Consider the following 22,899-nt stretch of genomic DNA (forward strand, 5'->3'; position numbering starts at 1 on the left):
TGCATTCTTTATCGGTGGGAAATATTTCATTAGGAATTTATCAGCTAATTCATTTCATGTAGTGATGGAATCAGATGGTAATAAATTTAACCATGCTCTTGCTCGATCTCTTAAGGAATAAGGAAAGAGCCTCAGCCTTAAGGCATCTTGTGCTGCTCCAGCAATCTTGAAAGCATCGCTTACTTCCAAGAATAATTTAAGAGGGAGGTGAGGATTGTTGAGTGTTAGAAAATGTATATTTATACGGTACGGTACTATTCACGTGTAAGGTACTGTCTACGTTACTGTTCACGATACTGTTCACGATACTGTTCACATAGACGGATCGATGATGTGGCATTGACCGATGATGTGGCATTGACTAATGAGGTGTCACGATCCTGTTGGACTAAAATTTTATGTACTGTTGATGGTGACGTGGCAACATATCAGTGGACCAAAAATCTTGCGTACGGTACATGCATCACACATGATTATTTTCAACCAAACCGCGTCACTGTTCAACCCGGGTCAAACTGTGTTACTGTTCATCCGCGTGGTCAAACCGCGTACTGTTGACTGATGACGTGGCGCAATTCTGAGCATCCAAACTGTTTTTAATCCGATGGCCACGATTTACTTAATGTATCTATAAAAAAGGGGCCTCCCCCCCTAATTTGATAGCTCTGAATCCATTTTTGGACTCCATTTTCTGTAATTCCTTCTCCATCTTATATTTTCTATGTATTTTAATAAATTCCTATTTTACCCATAGTTCAATTATGAGTAGCTAATTTTCTTTCAAGCTTGGGTTGAAGGTGAAGTCTCAACATGTGTCATGGGCTTTATTTGGTAAATTTATTTTCTTTTCCCCTCTAATTTTTGTGGATGATTTGACTTTTCGTCGACAAATAATAATAATCTTGTCTAGATACCGCCCTGGTTACACCGGCTCCCTAGTACAAGGTTATTATTATTTGGCACGATAAGCCCTTAGCATCATATTGATTAGAGTGTGGTTCATGAGGTGTGGATTCCCCCCTCATGATTTAATTGGTATTCATAAGGAATATTTAGCTCATGATGCATGTTGATACGGATCCAGATACCCAAGTACGTCAATTTAATAGATTTTTACTTCAATTTATTCTTGCCATTTCAATTCCAATTTTAGGATAATCCAAATCACTTTCACCAAAAATCCAACTACCCTCATACAAAATAAATTCTACACGCAATTAAAATTCAACTCCTCGTGAGATCGACACTCGTCACCATTGATCTATACTACAATAGATTCGTGCACTTGCGAGTTCAATAAAATTTGCACAACAAGTTTTTGGCGCCGTTGCCGGGGAGGTAAGTTATTTTAATTTGTAAAATTAATTTTTGTCAATAATTTCTTTTATTTGTTTTCTTGTATTTTTTTTCTTATTAAAAAAAAAGAAAAAAAAAAGTGAATCTACATTTAAAGGTTAGTATTTCTTTTCTTTTTCTCTTCTTTAAAATTCTGTAATTTAATTTTTAATTTATTTTTCTTTGTACATTTTTTTTTGGTTTATCTTATTAATATTTTTTAGTTAATTTATTTCACGTATTTTTTTAGTGTGTTTTTATAGAAAGATTGTAACAGCGTGATAAGGTTAGTACCGTAATTTCTCATTTTTCTTTATTTTTATTCGTTTTGTTCCCATTTATTTTTTTGCTCTTTGCATGTATGGTCGTAGGTTATTATTTCCTAATCTTGAGCCTATAGACCTTGAACTAGAAAAAACACTTCGCACACACAAGTACGTTAAAAATAAATTTAGAATGGATTTACAAGCACTACAGGAGAGGCCATTTAAGGACTACTTCAGTCCTTTAGCTAATTTGAGCACATCATGCATAAGATACCCAAATGTAGCTGCTAGGAGTTTTGAACTAAAACCTAGTGTACTAAATTGTCTCCCAACATTCTATGGCCTAGAAAATAAGGACCCATAGAATCATTTGAATGATTTTCATGCTATTTGTCAAACATTTAAATATGAAAATTTTTCAGATGATGATGTAAAACTTAGACTATTCCCATTTTCTTTAAAGGATAGAGCTCGTTCATGGCTTAATACATTGCCTGCCAATAGCATTTCATCATGGGAACAAATGGTAACAAAATTTTTGAATAAATATTTTCCTGTGCATAAAACCAATGCTATTCGCAGGGAAATTTCAGAGTTTACCCAGAGAGAAGACGAGCAGTTTTCGAAACATGAGAGCGATTCAATGGGCTACTCTTGAAGTGTCCACATCATGAATATGAGAAATGGCATCAATGTCAATACTTTTTTGAGGGATTATTGCCGAATGTGCAAGAATGACTAATGGCAACAAGTGGAGGAGAGCTAATGTCAAAAAGTGCATCAGAGATTTGGAAATTCTTCCAGCGACAAGCGGATAATTCCCAACAGCGGAGTCGGTCACTCAGGAATACTAAAAGAATCAAAGGAGTGAACGAGGTTCACATTGGCGAGTCAAGTTCAGAAATTAAAGAAGTCAAAGCTATAATTGAAGGTCTCTCTCAACAAATAGCATCGTTATCGACTGCTAAATCAACAGAACCACATGACCATGACTCATACTCAGATCAAGCCAATGCCATAGGTGTAATGAGAAAACCATCTAATTACAACCCATACTCCAACACATATAACCCTGGATGGAGAGACCACCCCAATTTTCATGGTCTCAAGGATTCCAACAGAATGGACCAGCAGCTCCAGCTCCACCAATGCAACCAATTCCTCAAAATCCTCAAGCCTCACAGCCCCCATTTAGACCATTCAATCAGAACCAGAACTACTCTCAACTCAGACCATGGGAGGATTCATTCCAGAATCTCAAGAATGTTACTCACTCTATGATTGAGCAACTAAATCGCACCATTGATGGACTACGAAATGAGTTGAGAGCAAGCTTCAACTCACAATCCCAATCAGTTTCAAGCCTCGAGAAGATGATGGGACAGCTTGCTTCTTCAGTTCAGACCTTGACAATGACTGTTGAGAAAGGCAAGTTTCCAAGTCAAGCAGTGTCTAACCCTAAAGGCGTGCATGAAGTAAGTACCAGTTCACCACAGCAGCATAGAGAGGTCAAAGCTGTCATGACCTTGCAAAAAGGAAAAGAAATCGACAACAAAGTGGAGATGCCGGTAACAAAAGAAAATCAAATTGTACCTGTGAATGCTGAGGACTCACCACCGGAAGAGAAAGAAGAAACCAACCCACAAGAATATGTTCCCAAAGCTCCATTTCCTCAAAGGTTAGCTAAAGGAAAGAAGAGAAAATCCACAGGTGAGATTCTTGAAATCTTTAAACAGGTAAGTGTTAACATCCCTTTGCTTGACGTTATTAAACAAGTTTCATCTTATGCCAAGTTTTTTAAAGACCTTTGTACTAAAAAGAGAAACATTCATGTTCAAAAAAAGGCATTTTTAACAGAAAACGTTAGTTCTATCCTTCAACACAAGATTCCGCTAAAATGCAAAGACCCAAGCTCCCCCACTATCTCATGTAGCATAGGGAACCACACAATTGAGAATGCTTTATTGGATTTAGGAGCTAGTGTAAATCTGTTGCCTTACTCAGTATTTTTGAAACTTGGACTTGGAGAATTACACCCAACTCCAGTGGTGTTACAGCTTGCAGATCGGTCCACAAAAATACCTCGTGGTATTGTGGAGGACGTGCTTATCCAGGTAGACAAGTTTTATTTTCCTGCTGATTTCATTGTAATTGACACTCAACCAATCCAGGATTCAAGGAAGCACATCCCCATTATTCTAGGCCGACCTTTTTTGGCAACTGCGGATGCTCACATTCAATGCAGGACTAGAAATATGCAGTTGTCCTTCGGCAACATGACTATGGAGCTGAACATCTTCAACATTGCCAAACAACCTCACAATGCAGATGATGGAATTGTTGATGTGGATTTAATAGAAACAATAGTTGATAATACTTTTCTTTTAAACCTTAGTGATGATCCTTTACAAACATGTTTAACTCACTTTGGTTTGGATTTTGATATTGACAGATCGGTCGATGAGGTCAATGCCCTACTTGACTCAGCACCATCCATGGACACTAATAAATGGAAGTCAAGAGTTGAACAACTAGCACCATCAGAAAAGAAACTCATCCCATCATCAGAATCACCACCGAAACTCGAGCTCAAACCATTACCCAACACTTTTGAATATGCATTTTTGGGAGAAGAAAGTACTCTACCGGTAATCATCTCATCATCCCTAAATGACGAACAAAAAGGTAAGTTGTTGGATGTTTTAAAAGAGCACAAAGGAGCATTAGGATGGACCATAGCAGACATTAAAGGTATAAACCCAGTAGACTGCATGCATTACATTCATCTTGATGAAAATGCTAAACCTACTAGGGAAATGCAACGTCGGTTAAATCCTAACATGAAAGAAGTTATTAGAACTGAAGTCCTTAAACTATTAGACGCAGGTATCATTTACCCAATTTCTGATAGTTCATGGGTCAGTCATGTACAAGTTGTCCCTAAAAAGTCAAGAGTCACAGTAGTTACCAATGCTGATAATGAATTGATACCAACTAGAGTAACTACAGGATGGCGTGTATGCATTGATTATAGAAAATTGAATTCTGTCACACGTAAAGACCATTTTCCTTTACCATTTATTGATCAAATGCTTGATAGATTAGCAGGCCATGAATTTTATTGCTTTCTAGATGGTTACTCAGGATATAATCAGATTCCCATAGCACCAAAAGATCAAGAGAAGACCACTTTCACTTGCCCTTTTGGCACTTTTGCATATAGGAGGATACCATTTGGATTATGTAATGCACCTGCTACATTTCAACGATGCATGTTAAGCATTTTTTCTGATATGGTTGAACGATTCCTTGAAGTCTTTATGGATGATTTTTCTATCTTTGGTGACTCGTTTGATCAATGTTTACATCATCTAACACTAGTTCTGCAGAGATGTATCGAGAAAAACTTGGTTTTAAATTGGGAGAAGTGCCATTTTATGGTAAAACAAGGTATTGTTCTCGGTCACATCATTTCAAGCAAAGGTATTGAGGTTGACAAAGCTAAGGTGGATCTCATTTCTAAACTTCCTCCACCCAAAACAGTCAGAGAAGTAAGATCTTTCCTTGGGCATGCTGGTTTCTATAGACGTTTCATTAAAGATTTTAGCAAAGTTTCTAGACCCTTATGCAATCTACTTGCTAAGGATGCACCTTTTATCTTTAATGATTCATATCTTGTGGCGTTTGAAAAATTACAACAGTTGTTGACATCATCACCCATCATTCAAGCCCCAAACTGGAGCTTACCATTTGAACTCATGTGTGATGCATCTGATTATGCAGTAGGAGCAGTATTAGGACAAAGAGTTGATCGAATTCCCCATGTTATTTACTATGCTAGTATGACATTGAATGATGCACAGTTGAACTATTCAACTACTGAAAAAGAAATGCTAGCAGTAGTGTTTGCATTGGAAAAATTTCGATCTTATTTCATTGGTTGTAAAATAATTGTGTTCACAGATCATGCTGCTCTTAAATATCTTCTCACAAAGAAAGATGCAAAAGCTAGACTAATTCGTTGAGTGTTACTGTTGCAGGAGTTCGACTTGGAATTTAAAGATAAGAAATGCACAGAGAATGTTGTGGCGGACCATCTCTCTCGCCTCCATTTTGATACAATTATGGAACCATTACCATTGAATGAGTCATTTCCAGATGAACAATTAATGAATGTGGAAGTATTACCATGGTATGCTGATATAGTTAATTATCTTGTTACAGGTAAACTTCCATAGCATTGGACTAAGCAAGACAAGGCTAAATTCTTTGCAGAAATAAAGAATTTCTTTTAGGATGACCCGTACTTGTTCAAGTATTGTGCAGATCAAATTGTTAGACGATGTGTCCCAGAAAGTGAAATTCAAAATATCCTTTCATTCTGCCATGAACAAGCTTGTGGAGGTCATTTCAGCGCTAAGAAAACAGCAACTAAAGTTTTACAATGTGGTTTCTATTGGCCAACTATATTTCGAGATGCTTACGCTTTCTATTCTTCATGTGATAGGTGTCAACGAATGGAGAGCATTACACGAAGGAACATGATGCCATTAAATCCAATTTTAGTGGTTGAAATTTTTTACGTATGGGTATCGACTTCATGGGACCATTTCCCCCATCTTTTGGCCATCAATACATATTGGTTGCTATTAACTACGTATCAAAATGGGTAGAAGCAATTCCATGCAGAACCAATGATCACAAGGTGGTAATAGGATTTTTGAAAAGCAACATTGTTTCACGCTTTGGATTCGCTCGAGCTATAATCAGTGATGGTGGTGCCCACTTTTGTAATAAAGCATTCAAGGCTCTTTTGACAAAGTATTCAATCACTCACAAAGTGGCGACCCCATATCATCCGTAAACCAGTGGCCAAGTTGAGATCTCCAATCGAGAAATAAAGCACATATTAGAAAAGACGGTGAGGCCGGACAGAAAAGATTGGTCATTAAGACTTGATGATGCATTATGGGCATATAGAACGTCTTTCAAGACCCCGATTGGGATGTCACCCTATAGGCTAGTGTATAGAAAAGCTTGCCACCTACCTGTGGAACTCAAGTATCGTGCATATTGGGCCATCAAGAAATTCAATTTTGACATGCAGCAAGCCAGCTCAGAAAGAAGATTACAGCTGGCAAAACTTGAAGAAATTCGCAATGATGCATACGAAAATGCCAAGATTTACAAGCAACGAATGAAAGTCTTCCATGACAAGCAAATTATGAGAAAATCTTTCACTCCAGGTCAGAAAGTGCTTTTGTTTAATTCTCGCTTGCACCTATTCCCAGGTAAGTTACGCTCTCGATGGTCTGGTCCCTTTATTGTTCATATTGTTTTTCCACATGGGGAATTGAAATTAAGGACCCAAAGAACGGTGTCACATTTAAAGTTAATGGTCAAAATTAAACCATATCTAGAGTACCAACCACATGGAGAAGACACCAAAATAAATTTGAGTGACCCACCAGATTTGAATTAGATTTTTTTTCTTTTCGGTGGTTTGATTTTTCTTTCTTTCTTTTTATTATTCTTTTGCTAATTGAAATTATTTTTGCATAAGTGTGTTTGTTTTACCATTAAGTTTTCTCTTATCATTGTTAATCAAGAGTACCTTACTTAGACCGTTCCTCCTGAACATTCTTAAACCACTTCAACGTGTTAAAACTCATCTCAAAAGGCAGATTCAATTTTGTAAAACACATCGTATTTAGGCTCTGCAACCACCAGAGTTAGTATCCTATGTAGAGGGTTTAGAAAGCCAACTCAGAGACATTGAGAGAAGTGTTTACGACATCCAATTGGAGCTTGAGGTAAATTCAATAAGAGGACGATTTTAATTTTCTTTGTGTGTTTTAATTTATTTTTCTGTTTGTGTGCTTTAGTTTGTTACCTCGGTGAAGTGGCAGATAACGGTACTCCATGACAATCAAGTCGGTTACTTCAATTTTCCCATAATAACTGATATTCTGAGGTGAAGGTATAGACAGAAATGAGATTCTAGCGAAGCTTCACAAGTGATTCCCTTCACTTCCTCAGAATGCCCTCCTTAATCTATAAAGCCCGATCCGAACGCATGCGATTGCTCATGAGGAATAACATACCTGTGGACATCCGTTGGTTAATCGAGGCTAAAGTACGATTGGCAGGTGAGTTACCTCCAAAATTTATTGCATACATGCCTGGTTGTGGTAAAGGAAATTATGCAAGAAAACGACGAGCTCGAAGAATTTCTGTTGCTTGTCATAAGTGTGCCAGAATGAGTTGCGATAAAAACCCATGTTCTTTAGGAATGGTGTCTGATAATAGGGAAGATAAGATTCAATTCATTAGGGATGGCTTGAATAAGGAGTCATTGGATGATATTTTTTTGTCTCTTGAAACGCATCCCAGTGGATATGTGCAAGGAGCGATTCTCCAATTATGGCCATACACGATATAGTCTCGGGAATCTGGCTGTAAACGACCCTGTTTGTCAGTTTATAAAAAAACTGGATGGGAAGCCCATCCTCGACCCATAGAGGGCGTTCAAGCCGTTTCTGGACGTAAAACCAGAGGAAGATGTGAGCCACAGTCGCAACTACCTGTAAATATCTTTTTACTTCACTGTTATTTTCTTTCACTGTTGTTTTATCTTTTCCATTATTGTCTTTAATAATTTTATCATTGTTTCTTTTTCTTTTTACTGTTTCCTTTTTGACTCGCGAGCCATGTGCTTTACGTGTTATTTAACACTGACATGCCACCTCATACACAGTTGTGACCCACTGTCACCAAGATTCTTAAATATGACTTTTTGTTAAGCACTCACAAATTGTTTTTGAGAAATATTCCAATGGCAGCTACTCCCAATAGACAATTCAAGAACGTTTGTGTGCTTTCTAGATTTACCTATGGCAAACATAAAGAGTTCGTTGATGCAGCCATAGATCTTGGTCGAAGCATAGCAGAGAGAAAATTACACTTGGTGTATGGAGGAGGTAACCGAGGGTTATCAAAATTGGTCTCAGAAGCTGCTTTTGTCAGAGGAAGCCAAGTGTTAGGCATCATCCCAAGAGCTCTAAAACCTTTAGGCAGTTTGTCTGACTCATCGACTGGAGAAGAGTTAGTCGTCTCAGGTATGCAAAAAAGAATAACTGAAATGCTTAATCATGCTGATGCTTTTGTTTTCCTTCCAGGAGATCTTACAACATTAGAGGCACTTATCACACTAGCATCTTGGGCCCATCTGCACATTCACCAGAAACCCATCGGTTTGTTAAATGTCAATAACTTTTATGATGGCTTCATCGCATTTCTTAACCATGCAATAAAAAACTATTTCGTTCCTTCCAATGCGAAAAAGCTTTTTATTTGTGCTCACACTGCTAATGAGCTACTTGATATGTTACAAGCTTATAGACCGGAGCCAGACCCTTGGACCTTTGTGTTGGAGCGTCCAAATAATGATGGTAACAGTAGCCGCAGTAAGAAGTACAAATTAGATTTAACTCTCCGCCTGTAAATATTTTCTTCTGTGTTACACCACTCAGGTGATGTCTTCTAAACTCTACTTCTTTCCTTTAAACATTGAGGACAATGTTTCGTTCTAGTTGGGGGGAGGGAATAGTCGACAATTGTGGAATTTTGGTTAAGTTTTTACTAATTTTTTGTTGTAGAAACTAACTATTGCTAACTTTTTGTGTTGAAGATGGCTGAATATGGAGTGTAGTGACTCTAGAAACGCATCTTCATCGTTTGAAAAAAAAATTCAAAAAAAATTTCAGACATTTTCTGTTACTTTATTAAGTTTTGATGTTCATTTTTCTTCTTCCTTTTAATTTCTCCTTTATAAATATACATTTTCAAATATTTGAGTCGAAGATGGCTGAATATGGAGTGTAGTGCCTCTAGAAACGCATCTTCTTAGTTAAAAATAAAAAAAAAATTTTTATCATTTTAAGTGTAACTTTTCTAATTAATTTTTCTGCATCATTTTCACATTTCTGCATGCATATTTTCCTTTCATGTTTAGAATAGGTTGGGGGGTAGAATGTTGTTTAAAAAAAAAATTAGTGATTTGTTTTAACATTGGATGACATGATTAATTTCAAGTTTTAGTATTTGTATTATCTTTGGTCTTAAGTGATGTTACGCTATGTTTGCTACTTTACATGTTGATGTCGGAGACAAATATGAGTTGCTTGAAGGAATGAACATGTCATAAAATGAGAGTTACAATTGGGAGCAATGCAGTACATCTTCTATTTTTCCTTCAGGGTATGTGATAACTCTAAAAAATGAGAGTTATTATATCAATTTTAGACTTGAATCAAGATCATTTAGAGAACAAATAAGGTGTTTTTATTACATTTTGATTACATTTTGCTTAAACATTCATTTTAGTTGAGTATTAATAAGTTTTGCTTGAATCATAGTAATTTGTGCTAAAAACATATGCATAATTGTAGGTTCTTGGAAAGTCTTAATTCATGAGGGAATGTTGAGATATTAGATGAGCAAGAGGAGGAAAGAAGACGGCCATAAAAGAAGAAAAGCACAATCGGGAGCAATGCAGTGTTGTTGCGGATGTTAGAGCAACTCGTGCTGTAGCAATCTGGAAGTAAATGCGGGAGAAAACTTAGGTGCGGGTCAGCACATGTTTCCTAATTTAACGCGTGCACGCTCATGGGCTTGTGTTTAACCTAATTTGCAATATAAAAGGGAGGCAATACCACAAAAAAAGGCTGCAAGGGAATTATCATTAGAATAATTACAAAGGAACGAAGAAGAAGAAGATCAGAATTTAAGAGTGTTGTTTCGGCAACATTGGGGAATCGTGCAGAATTACTTGGCTTTGATTTTCACCGTGTCCAACTTATATTTATCTTCTTCCTTTAATTGTTTTGATGTATTCCGAGATCAATATATTTATGTTTATTTTTCTCATCCAGATTATGAACTAAATTTACTTGTAGTTGAGTGACAAATAATCCAATGGGTTCTTGACTGTTCTTATATGTTGTTATGGTATTGTTGTAGCATTTTACTCTAATAGTTTTTATTAATATAACTGTTATTTCGGTTGACCACCCATTTAATAGTTTTAGTTAAGATAGAGCAGCAAAAGGGCATGTCTTAGCGAACATTATTAGAGTATTACTTGTTCTTAAGTCAAGTTTCCTGGATTAGGTTATCTTGAATCCCATAAGGGCAATACTTGAAGTTAAGATTTGTGACACTCTAGACATAGGTGTTCACCTTGTAGGGTAGAGAGATTAAAGGATATAATGTCGTACCATAAATATATAAGCAACTGGTCATTATTAGTAGATTTAAAGGTATGAGACTTCCAACATGCGATAGCTGAGGATGCAGACTTATTCTGCCCAATGCTGCAGCACTTATTGTAACAACTGGTGCTAATTTGGTAAACAACAGTCACCCCATTAGGAGAGTTTGATCATTCAACTACTATATTCTCAATTGAATCTTAGACATATTTAACTTAGTTTATTTCATTACAGTATTGTTTTATTTCCATCTTTCGCAATTATTAATTATGATAGAATTATTTGACAATTGTTTGTTTTGGTCTTTAGTTGATTTGCACTATTGTGATTGTTTTAGCATTTTGAGTAACATCAATCCCTGTGGAGACGATCTTGAATACTCATCACTTTATTACTTGTTGTGTATACTTGCACATTGGCATTGATAATAATTGATTACAAAAATCAATCAACAGTATGCATGAGATCTGTCAGCTAATTGCAGAGTGACTGTTGTTGGTCTGCATTCCCCTACTCCCAACTGCTTAAATACAAACAATGGCATCAGATTAATGCTAGCTCCCAAGTCACAAAGTGCTCTGCCAGCATACCTAGTTCCTATAGAGCAGGGTATTGTAAAATTCCCTGGATCTTTCACTTTTGTTGGAATTTTACTCTGGAGCATATGACTGCTCTCCTGTGTTAAAACAACAGTTTCAAACTCTCCCAGCCTTCTTTTCCTTACTAAGATATCTTTTAGAAACTTCACATAATTTGGCATTTGCTCCAAAGCTTCCACAAAAGGTATATTTATGTGCAATTGCTTCAGCACTTCCAGAAATTTACTGAAATGCTTGTCTTGTTTTTGCTTCTGGAAACTTTGTGGGAAAGGTGGTGGATGTCTAAACTGCTGGGTGGCTTCAGGAGATGTCACACTTTGTTTGTTTGGTTTGGTGCAGGTTGTGACTACTGGTGTTGCAACTTCTTTTTCAGCATGTTCTGGTTGAATTTCCTTTGCAGTTGCTGTAGCTTGGTCCATGTAATCAGTGCCTTGATGGGGAGTTTGTTGTAGCATGCTTCAATTTTGGAGTGGTTTTTGTGCTGAATTGCCTTCCATTCCATTTTTGGTCACATCAACTGAGATATCAACATTCTTTCCAGATCTCAAATTAATTACTTTACAGTGTTCTTTGCTCTCTCTCCTAGGGTCTTCTGTGTTGCTAGGTAAGCTTCCTTGAGTTCTGCTGCTCATTGCTGTGGCTAGTTGTCCAATTTGGTTTTCCAGGTTTCTCAAGGATACAGCTTGACTCTGCACAATTGCTTCATTCTTTGCAATATACTTCTTAATCAGTGCTTCCAGTGAAGTGATTGGATCCTGACTGATATGTTTTTGCCCTTGACTCTGCTGATGAAAACTAGGTGGTTGTGTGTTTTTATTTTGTCCATTTAATGCTGGAGCATTTCGATTCTGACTGCTCCATGAGAAATTTGGGTGTTGTTTCCAGCCAGGGTTGTAAGTTTTCGAATATGGGTTGTTCTGAGGTTGTCGATTGAAGTTACCCACATAATTTACTGAAGCTGGATTTCCAGGACAATTATCAAAATCATGTTCTTCACCACAGTATACATAAGAAAGTTCAGTAACTTGCTTCACTGTTGCTGGAGCATATGTCATGGCCTTTACCATGTTAGTCAATGAAGTTCCTTGTGATGATAAGGCTGTAATTGCATCTATGTTATGTACCCCTACTGCTCCTCTTGCTGCTGGTTCCTGGCTGAAGGCCAATGATAATTATTATTAGCAATTCTTTCCAGAATTTCATAAGCTTCAGTGTAAGATTTGGATAACAGGGCTCCATTTGCTGAAGCATCCACCATCAACCTTGTACTCGAATTTAACCCATTGTAGAAAGTTTCCAATTAAATGCAACAAGGAATACCATGATGATGACACCTTCCGAGCAATTCCTTGAACTTTTCCCAAGCCTCGTACAAACTCTCATATTCAAGTTGATGGAATGAAGTAATCTCAATTCGAAATTTTGCATTCTTTATCGGTGGGAAATATTTCATTAAGAATTTATCAGCTAATTCATTCCATGTAGTGATGGAATCAGATGGTAATGAATTTAACCATGCTCTTGCTCGATCTCTTAAGGAATAAGGAAAGAGCCTCAGCCTTAAGGCATCTTGTGCTGCTCCAGCAATCTTGAAAGCATCGCTTACTTCCAAGAATAATTTAAGAGGGAGGTGAGGATTGTTGAGTGTTAGAAAATGTATATTTATAAAGGAGAAAAACGTCATTTTACACTTCAAATTTTACTAACACCCTTACTTTTATGTATTTAACCTTCTTTTGATTTAATTCCGTGTGTTTTATTTTAATTAAGTATTTTATGTATTTTAGGGGCATCATAGTCATTTCACAATAAACGAGAGATCAGACGGAAAAACGGACATCACTTTTGAACTCAAGACGGTCAAAAACCTTAGGAGGAGCATAAAATGAAAAATGGCACTGTTCACATATACGGTACTATTTACATGTACGGTATTGTCTACGTTACTGTTCACGATACTGTTCACATAGACGGATCGATGATGTGGCATTGACATATGATGTGGCATTGACTGATGAGGTGTCACGATCCTATTGGACTAAAATTTTATGTATTGTTGATGGTGACGTGGCAACATATCAGTGGACCAAAAATCTCGCTTACGGTACATGCATCACATAGGATTATTTTCAACAAAACTGCGTCACTGTTCAACCCGGGTCAAACCGTGTTACTGTTCATCCGCGTGGTCAAACCGCGTACTGTTGACTGATGACGTGGCGCAATCCTGAGCGTCCAAACTGTTTTTAATCCGATGGCCACAATTTACTCAATGTATCTATAAAAAAAGGGACTTCCCCCCCCCCTAATTTGATAGCTCTGAATCCATTTTTGGACTCCATTTTCTGTAATTCCTTCTCCATCTTGTATTTTCTATGTATTTTAATAAATTCTCATTTTGCCCATAGTTCAATTATGAGTAGCTAATTTTCTTTCAAGCTTGGGTTGAAGGTGAAGTCTCAACATGTGTCATGGGCTTTATTTGGTAAATTTATTTTCTTTTCCCCTTTAGTTTTTGTGGATGATTTGACTTTTCGTCGACAAATAATAATAATCTTGTCTAGATACCGCCCTGGTTACACCGGCTCCCTAGTACAAGGTTATTATTATTTAGCACGATAAGCCCTTAGCACCGTATTGATTAGAGTGTTGTTCTTGAGGTGTGGATTCCCCCCTCATGATTTAATTGGTATTAATAAGGAATATTTAGCCCATGATGCATGTTGATACGAATCCAGATACTCAAGTACGTCAATTTAATAGATTTTCACTTCAATTTATTCTTGCCATTTCAATTCCAATTTTAGGATAATCCAAATCACTTTCACCAAAAATCCAACTACCCTCATACAAAATTAATTCTACACACAATTAAAATTCACCTCCTCGTGGGATCGACACTCGTCACCATTGATCTATACTACAATAGATTCGTGCACTTGCGAGTTCAATAAAATTTGCACAACAAGGATCCTCATTTGGTAATCCATTGAATTGACCAACTGTTTGCAACATTTGAAACATCACTAGCTTCAACTCAAAATTTGCAGCTTCTACTTCAGGTCTGATGATGCCAGGGTGTACAACTTGAGGAGTTAACACAGCATAATCTCTTATAGCTCTGTCTCTGTCATCAGCCATGTAAATAATATTGTTGCCTGGTTGTCTCCCGTTAGCATGTTCATTCTGCTCTTCTTGAATATTGACTGGTTGTACGGGCCCGTGAGGATTCAAATTTCCTGCATCCTGCAAATTATTCATGCTTGAAGCAATTTCTGAATTCCTTTGTTCTCTTCGCAATCTCCTAACAGTCCTTTCAATTTCAGGATCGAATTGGAATACCACAGATCTGTCTTTGCGCATGCTTGTACCAATCTGCCAATAAATAGAATGAATCAAATTAAATTTGGCGCTATCAAGATTTACTTCACACTTTAAAAATAAACAATCAATCCCCGGCAACTGCGCCAAAAACTTGTTGGTTAATTTTATAAGCAATTAATATCAATGCCAATGTGCAAGTATACACAACAAGTAATAAATTTATTAGTATTCAAGATCGTCTCCACAGGGATTAATGTTACTCAAAATGCTAAAGCAATCACAATAGTGCAACTCAATTTAAAATCGAAATAAACAATTAACAAGCAAAGTCTATCGTAATCAATTATTGAAACAAGAATTAAATAAAACAATACCGTAATGAGATAACTAGGTTAAGTGTGTCCAAGATTCTATTGAAATTATGGTAGTTGAATTATCAAACTCTCCTTATGGGATGACTGTTGTTTATCAAGTTAGCATCAGTTGTTATAACAAGTGCTGCAGCACTGGGCAGAATAAATCTGCATCCTCAGCTATCGATGTTGGACGTCTCATACTTTTAAATCTATTAACAATGACCAGTTGCTAATATATCTATGATACGGCATTATAACCTTTAATCTCTCCACCCTACAAGGTGAACACCTATGTCTAGTGTGTCACAAATCTTAACTTCAAGTATTGCCCTTATGGGATTTAAGATAACTTAATCTAGGAAACTTGACTTAAGATCAAGTAATACTCTAATAATATCCGCTAAGACATGCCCTTTTGCTGCTCTATCTTAACTGAAACTATTATATGGGTGGTCAACCGAAATAACAGTTATATTTATAAAAACTACTAGAGTATAATGCTACAGCAATGCCATAACAACATATAAGAACAGTCAAGAACCCATTGGATTGTTTGTCACTCAACTACAAGTAAATTTAGTTCATAATCTAATTGAGAAAAGTAAACATAAATATATTGACCCCGGAATACATCCAAACAACTAAAGGAAGAAGAGAAATATAAGTTGAGCACGATGAAAGACAAATAATTCTGCACGGTTCTTTAATGTTGTCGAACAACACTCCTCAATCTTGATCTGCTTCTTCTTGCCTTTATAATTGTTTTTTATGATAATTTCTTGCTGCCTTTTTTATGTGATGCACGCCTTCTTTTATATTGCAAATTAGGGTAAAAACCAAAGCCCATGAGCGTACATGCGTTTTAAATTAGGAAACATGCAGATCGCGATTTTATGGCTGACCCGCGCTTTAAGCTTTCTCCCGTATTACTCCCAGATTGCTGCAGCACTGGTTGCACTAACATCCGCAACAGCACTGCATTATTCCCGATTATTCTTTTCTTTTTTTGTAGCCATCTTCTTTCATCCTCTTGCTCATCTAATGTCTCAGTATCCCCTCATGAATTTAAAACCTACAATTATGCACCTGTTTTTAGCACAAATTACTCTGATTTAAACAAAACTTATTAAGACCTAACTAAAATGAATGATTATGCAAAAGGTAACCAAAATGTAATAAAAACACCTTATTTGCTCTCTAAATGATCTTGATTCAAGTCTAGAATTGATGTAATAATTCTCATTTCCTAGAGTTATATCAGATATATACATAAAATAGCATATCATCACTAAAAACAAAAATAAAATAAAATAAAATAAACTACGTGATTAAAAAAATTCATTCTTATTTTTATGCATTAAAAATCCAATATATTATTTTCTACAGGAACAATATATCGTTTCTTGACAGGCTTGCAACATTCAAGAGTATTATGATTTGCTTTCGTCGATGCACAACGTAAGCAAACAAACAAGCGCTTCATTGTATCCTTGAGGTGTATTTGCTTAACCCATGTGCATCACTTAATTGGTGGGGCCAAATAACATCTTAAGGAAAGCGACATTTGTAATGTGTCTTAAAGTACACGTTATTTTCTGTAATTTACCTATTATTATTATTTTTATTATTTTCTTCCTACATACAGAGTTGTAAACACATTACTTTACACAACAAAGTTTTCACCATTATTGTTGTATTTCTCTACATTTTTCATTCCCCACAAATACATACCACCAACAATCTTAAGACATTATTTCTACAACAGTGGCACAAAGTTTCACACATAACTTTATTCGTTGGCAGAAAAAGTTGCATTTCTTGTTGGCAAGCCTCAATGTGGTCTATGTTCTCACAACACCAAAGCCCCAAGGACGTGAGGATGAGACATTACCAAAAACCAGAGTGTGGCAGAAGTGGGAGCAAGATGACTACATGTGCAAGGGACACATTTGCAATGCATGCCATGTCTGATACTTTGTTTGATCAATACCATAACAAATCCACAACAAAAGAAATATGGAACTCATTAGAAGCTAAGTACATGATGGAAAATGCCACAAGTAAGAAATTCTTGGCTTCTAAATTTTTTAATTATAAAATGGTCGATAATAGACTTGTGGTTGAACAATATAATGAGATTTTGCATATTTTTAATCAATTCAACCAACACAACATGAAAATGGATGAGTCTATTATTGTCTCTTCAATTATTGATAAATTTCCTCCCTCTTAGAAAGACTATAAGAAAAGTCTTAAACACATCAAAAAGGAAATTAGTCTGGAAGGCTTAGGCCAAAGTCTTCGCATTGAAGAGAAACTCAAGCTTAATAGTCTTGAGGACTAGGCTGCTATGTCCTTTAAAATTAATGTTGTAGAGGAAAGGAAGGAGTATAAGCATTTTAATCACCTTAAGAATAACCAAAAGAGAAAGTTTGATTCCAAAGAGAATAAAGTAATAAGAAGAAAAAGAAGGGTACATGCCACCACTGCAGAAAACCTGGCCACTTCAAAAGAGATTGTCGACTTCTGAAGAAGCAAAAAGAAGTTTCGAACACAAATTTTGTGGCCATGATATCTAAGATTAATGTTCTTAAATATGATAATGCATGGTAGATAGATTCTGGTGCAACCAAGCATGTATGCAAAGATCATAGCCTTTTCAAATCCTATAAAGCAATGGATGATAGAAGTGTTCTTTACATGGGAAATTCCTCCACTGCAATAGTTAAAGGAAAAGGCAATGTGCAACTAGAGTTTACTTCTGGAAGAACCTTAACTCTTATTTATGTTTATCATGTTCCTGAAGTTAGGAAAAATCTTGTATCTGGTAGCCTTCTTAATAAGTTTGGCTTCAAACTTGTTTTTGAGTCAAACAAATTTATATTATCTAAGGGTGGTACATTTGTTGGGAAAGGATACAAATATGAGGAAATGTATAAACTCAATATCAATAATATGAATGTTTCTTCTGCTTATATGGTTGACTCATTATCTTTGTGGCATAATTGTTTAGGACATGTGAATATTAGAAGATTGAATGATATGGCTAATTTAGAATTAATTCCTAAGCATGAAAATAGTATGCATAAAAAATGTAAAGTTTATGCACAGACTAAAATCACAAGAACTCTTTTTCCAAAATTGAAAAATGATCTTCTTTATTGCATTTAATTCACAGTGATGTATGTGATATGCATAGTATTCCTACTAAAAGTGGCAAAAAAATACTTTGTAACATTTATTGATGATGTTTCAAAATATTGCTATGTGTATTTATTATATTCTAAAGATTAAGTGTTAGATAAATTTAAAATTTATAAAAATGAAGTTGAGAATTTTTGTGACACTAAAATTAAACGTCTTACGAGTGATAAAGGAGGTGAATATGTTTTTTCTGAATTTTGTGAATTTGTTGGAGTTGTATATGAAACTAGCACTGCATATACTCCACAACAAAATGATGTAACTGAAAAGAAAAATAGGACATTAATAAAAATGGTAAATGCTATGTTTTTTAATGCTGAGCTTGGTAAAAGTTTTTGGGGTGAAGCTATTTTAACTGCATGTCATATTTTAAATAGAGTGCCTAATAAGAAAAAAAAATGACCCCTTATGAATTATGAAAAAAGAGAAAGTTTAATCTTTCTTATCTAAGAGTTTGAGGTTGTCGAGTCATTGTAAGACTACCTGAATCTAAGATAAAGAAATTAGGAGAAAAGGGCATTGAATGCATATTCTTGGGGTATGTTGAGCATAGTAAAGTTTATAGGTTTCTTGTAACATAACTTAATAGCTTTGTTGAGATCAATACTATAGTGGAATCTAGAGATGCAATATTATATAAAAATAGATTTTTCGCTATACCAAAAAGTATTGATTCTCAAGAAAATGATAAACAAATAGCAATTGGTCAAAAGTGTGATGATAATAATGAGCAAAATCAATTGAAAAGAAGTAAAAGAATAAGCAATATAAAATCCTTTAGACCAGATTTTATACTCTATTTAGTTGAAGAGACAATAGACTCACAATCAAAACAAACCATGATCACACCTACTATATAGTCTGATCCCCTCACCTACGAGGAGGCAATAAAGTCTCAAGATGCTGCTTTTTAAAAAGAGACCATTAATGATAAAATGCACTCTATTATGGGCAATAAGACTTGGAAATTAGTTGATTTATCATTTGTCTCTAATCCTATAGGTTGTAACTGGGTTTTCAAAAAGAATAAGAAAGTTTATGAAACAATTGAAGGATTTAAAGTAATACTAATAGCGAAAGGCTTACACAAAAAGAAGGCCTTGATTATTTCGATACTTATGCACCTGTTGCAAGAATTGCTACTATTAGAGTCTTGATTGCTTTGACTTCAATTTATCATTTTGAAATCTATCAAATGGATGTAAAAATAACTTTCTTAAATGGAGAATTATATGAAGAAATTTAAATAAAACAACCAAAAGGGTTTTTCATGCTAGGACAAGAACATAAAGTTTGTAAACTAGTCAAGTCTTTATATGGCCTTAAACAAGCTCCAAAGCAGTGGCATGAAAAGTTTGACAAAGTGATTATTTCAAATGGATTTAATATTCATGAGTTTGATAAATGTGTATATAGCAGATTCAATGGAAATAAAGGTGTGATTATTTGTTTATATGTAGATTGTCATGTTAATTTTTGGTACTGATAATAAGAGTATTAAACTCACTAAATCATTATTGTCATCTAATTTTGATATGAAAGACATTGGGCTTGTGGATTTAATTTTGGGGATTAAAATTATCAAAAATAAGCATGGCCTAGTATTGACCCAATCACATTATATTGAGAAAATTTTAAAGAAATTTAATTATTATGATTGTAAGCCTATGTCAACACCTTTTACTTCAAACATAAGATTGTACCTTAACACCAGCAGAGCAGTATCCCAATTAGAATATATGTGTGTTATTGGGTGTCTTATGTATGTGGTGACTTGTACTAGGCCTAACATTACTTTCGTTGTGGAAAGGCTGAGTAGATATACTAGTAATCCAAGCCAAGCACACTGGCAAGCAGTGTACAAAATTGTAAAATACTTAAAACATACAATAGATTATGGTATATGTTACACTGGATATCCTTCAGTTTTAGAAGAATTTTCAGATGCTAGTTGGATTACTGATCAAAATGATCATATATCCACAAGTAGTTGGATTTTTAATATTGGTGGAGGAGTTATTTCATAGGGCTCAAAGAAGCAAACTTGTATAGCAGACTCCATCATGACTGCAGAACTTGTAGCTTTGGCTTCATGTTGCAAGGAAGCTGAATGGTTAAGGAATTTGCTTATAGAAATTCCTATTTGGCCTAAACCAATGCCTCATGTATCCATTCACTGTGATAGTGAGACAACTTTGTCAAGGGCATATAGTCAAATCTATAATAGAAAGTCTAGGCACATTGGTCTAAAATATAGTTATGTGAGACAATTATTTACAGATGGAGTAATCATAATTGACTTTGTGAAATCATGCCAAAATTTTTCAGACCCCTTAACTAAAGGTCTTGCAAGGGATATTGTATTAAAAACTTCTAAAGGGATGGGACCGAAGCCAGCATCATCTTATCAACAATTATGGAAACTCAACCCAACACTTGAAATATCAAGATCTTGGGTCAATGAGCAAAAGTATATCATATTTTGTGATAGCCACAAGCACTATAATATTTTAAAATGTGTTCCAAAGGTCAGTGCTTGATACCTATAATATATAGGAAATGTTAAGCTACTTAGCTTTTAATTGACTTATAAATGTTTTAGTTACAGGGACATTCTAAATAAATCTACCTATGCGAGTGTAGGAGGTGGTGCCGCTTCCTATGTAACTTGGCTGGTTACTAAAGTGCTCATGAAAACAAGATATAGACACGGGGCTAATCCAAGTGTCGGCTAAAGAATACTGAGAATTTGAAAAGTTATGTGTGAGATATATCTGATTAGTATATTAAGGTTGTTGGTTCAAAGCTTGCCTACCATGCCACCTTAATTAACTTTGATGTGTTGTCACTAAGTGAAGGTTCAAGTCCAAAAGACACCTTCATCTGTGCATAAATTTTCCAAGCATGTGCGAGATAATTTTTCAAAATTCATTTATTTTGAAAATTGTGGGGGATTATTGGAAAAAATTTCAAAATAAATGGTGTTTTATTGTAAAGACATGTCTAAATAAAAAAAAATGTCTTACTGTAAAGACATGTCTAAATGAATGATGTCTTATTGTAAGGACATGTCCAATTAATTGTGCCTTATAGAAAATATATCTTTTCACTTAAAGATATAACTTTTCACAGTGATATTTCACTTAGATATGCATCATTTCATGGTGACATTTCATTTGAAATGGTGATGGTTTATTTTGAACCATTGATTAAAATTAAATCTTGATCCAATGACCCAGAATAAAGGGGTATCATGAAAGATGACAACCCGAATGAAGAGACACAAGTATGTTTATAAATAGAGGTCATGCTTAAACCATTTAGACATAAAAATAATGATCACACACCATTCTTTTCTTAGCCCTCTTTTCTAGAACGAATTTCAACATAAAATTCATATTTTTGTGCATTAAAAATCTAATATATTGTATTCTGCACGAATAATATATTGTTTCTTGGCAAACTTGCAACATTCAAGAGTATTCTGCTTTGCTTTCGTCGATGCACAACGCAAGTAAACAAACAAGTGCTTCATTGTATCCTGGAGGCGTATTTGCTTAACCCATGTGCATCACTCAGTTGGTGGGGGCAAATAACGTCTTAAGGAAAGTAACATTTGTAACATGCCTTGAAGTATATAATATTTTCTACAGTTTACCAATTATTATTATTTTATTCCTACATAAAGAGTTGTAAACACATTACTTTATATAATAAAATTCTACTATTATTATTATATTTATCTACATTTTCCATTCCCCACAATTGCATACCACCAACAATCCATAAAGAATAACACAGAGTCATTAGAAGAACCAAAAAACTTTACTACTAGACAAAAAAATTTTGTCTTTTTTAGTAAATTTTGTGCTATTGTTGGTACATATAGCATTATTCAAAACATATATGCACGTGATGTTGCATCATTATACATCACTGATGCAACATAACATATTGACCAATCTACCGCTTTTTTATATTAAAATAACAGCACTATATTTGCCATTAGGGGTGTTCGTGGATCGAATTTTACGGATTGGATATCAATCCATATCCGATCCATGATTTTGCAGATTATAATTTTTCAATCTAATCCAATCCACGGATTGATAAAATTCAATCCAAATCCAATCCATACATCTGCGGATTGGATACGGATTTGACTCAATCCATATCCAATCCATACGTCTGCGGATCGGATGCGGATTTGACTCAATCCATATCCAATCCACCATTTTATGCATTAGTTTTTGAATTAAAAATTTTTAGTTCTCTCCAACTAATGAAATAAAAAAAATTAATATAAAAATAATTTTGCTACCAATTAAATTTAAAATTGAATAAAATTTAAATAAATTAATTATTTAAATAAAGCTAAAATAATACATTTAAAGTTTCAAAATATAACACATCAAGACTAATTATTCAAATAAAGCTACAATAATATGTTCAAAGTTTCAAAATATAACACACCAAGCTTAATTGTTCAAATAAAGTTACAATAATACGTTAATATAACACCAAAATTAATTGTTCAAATAAA

The 22,899-nt window shown here is 35.0% G+C and overlaps 1 protein-coding gene and 1 non-coding gene across 2 annotated transcripts; one reads left to right on the top strand and one right to left on the bottom strand.

Annotated features, from left to right (window-relative positions):
- Positions 1 to 11,321: 11,321 nt before the first annotated feature.
- On the bottom strand, positions 11,322 to 11,891 carry LOC112099934. The gene has a single exon (XM_024187466.1). It carries the CDS (start codon positions 11,889 to 11,891, stop codon positions 11,322 to 11,324), a length of 570 nt encoding a protein of 189 aa, XP_024043234.1.
- An 897-nt stretch (positions 11,892 to 12,788) lies between these two features.
- Positions 12,789 to 12,895, top strand: LOC112100441. Its single transcript, XR_002906813.1, has one exon. It is a non-coding gene; the product is annotated as a small nucleolar RNA R71 (small nucleolar RNA).
- The last annotated feature ends 10,004 nt before the right edge of the window (positions 12,896 to 22,899 follow it).

This window comes from Citrus clementina, unplaced genomic scaffold, assembly GCF_000493195.1.
Source record: "Citrus clementina cultivar Clemenules unplaced genomic scaffold, Citrus_clementina_v1.0 scaffold_3, whole genome shotgun sequence".
Lineage (NCBI taxonomy): Eukaryota > Viridiplantae > Streptophyta > Magnoliopsida > Sapindales > Rutaceae > Citrus > Citrus x clementina.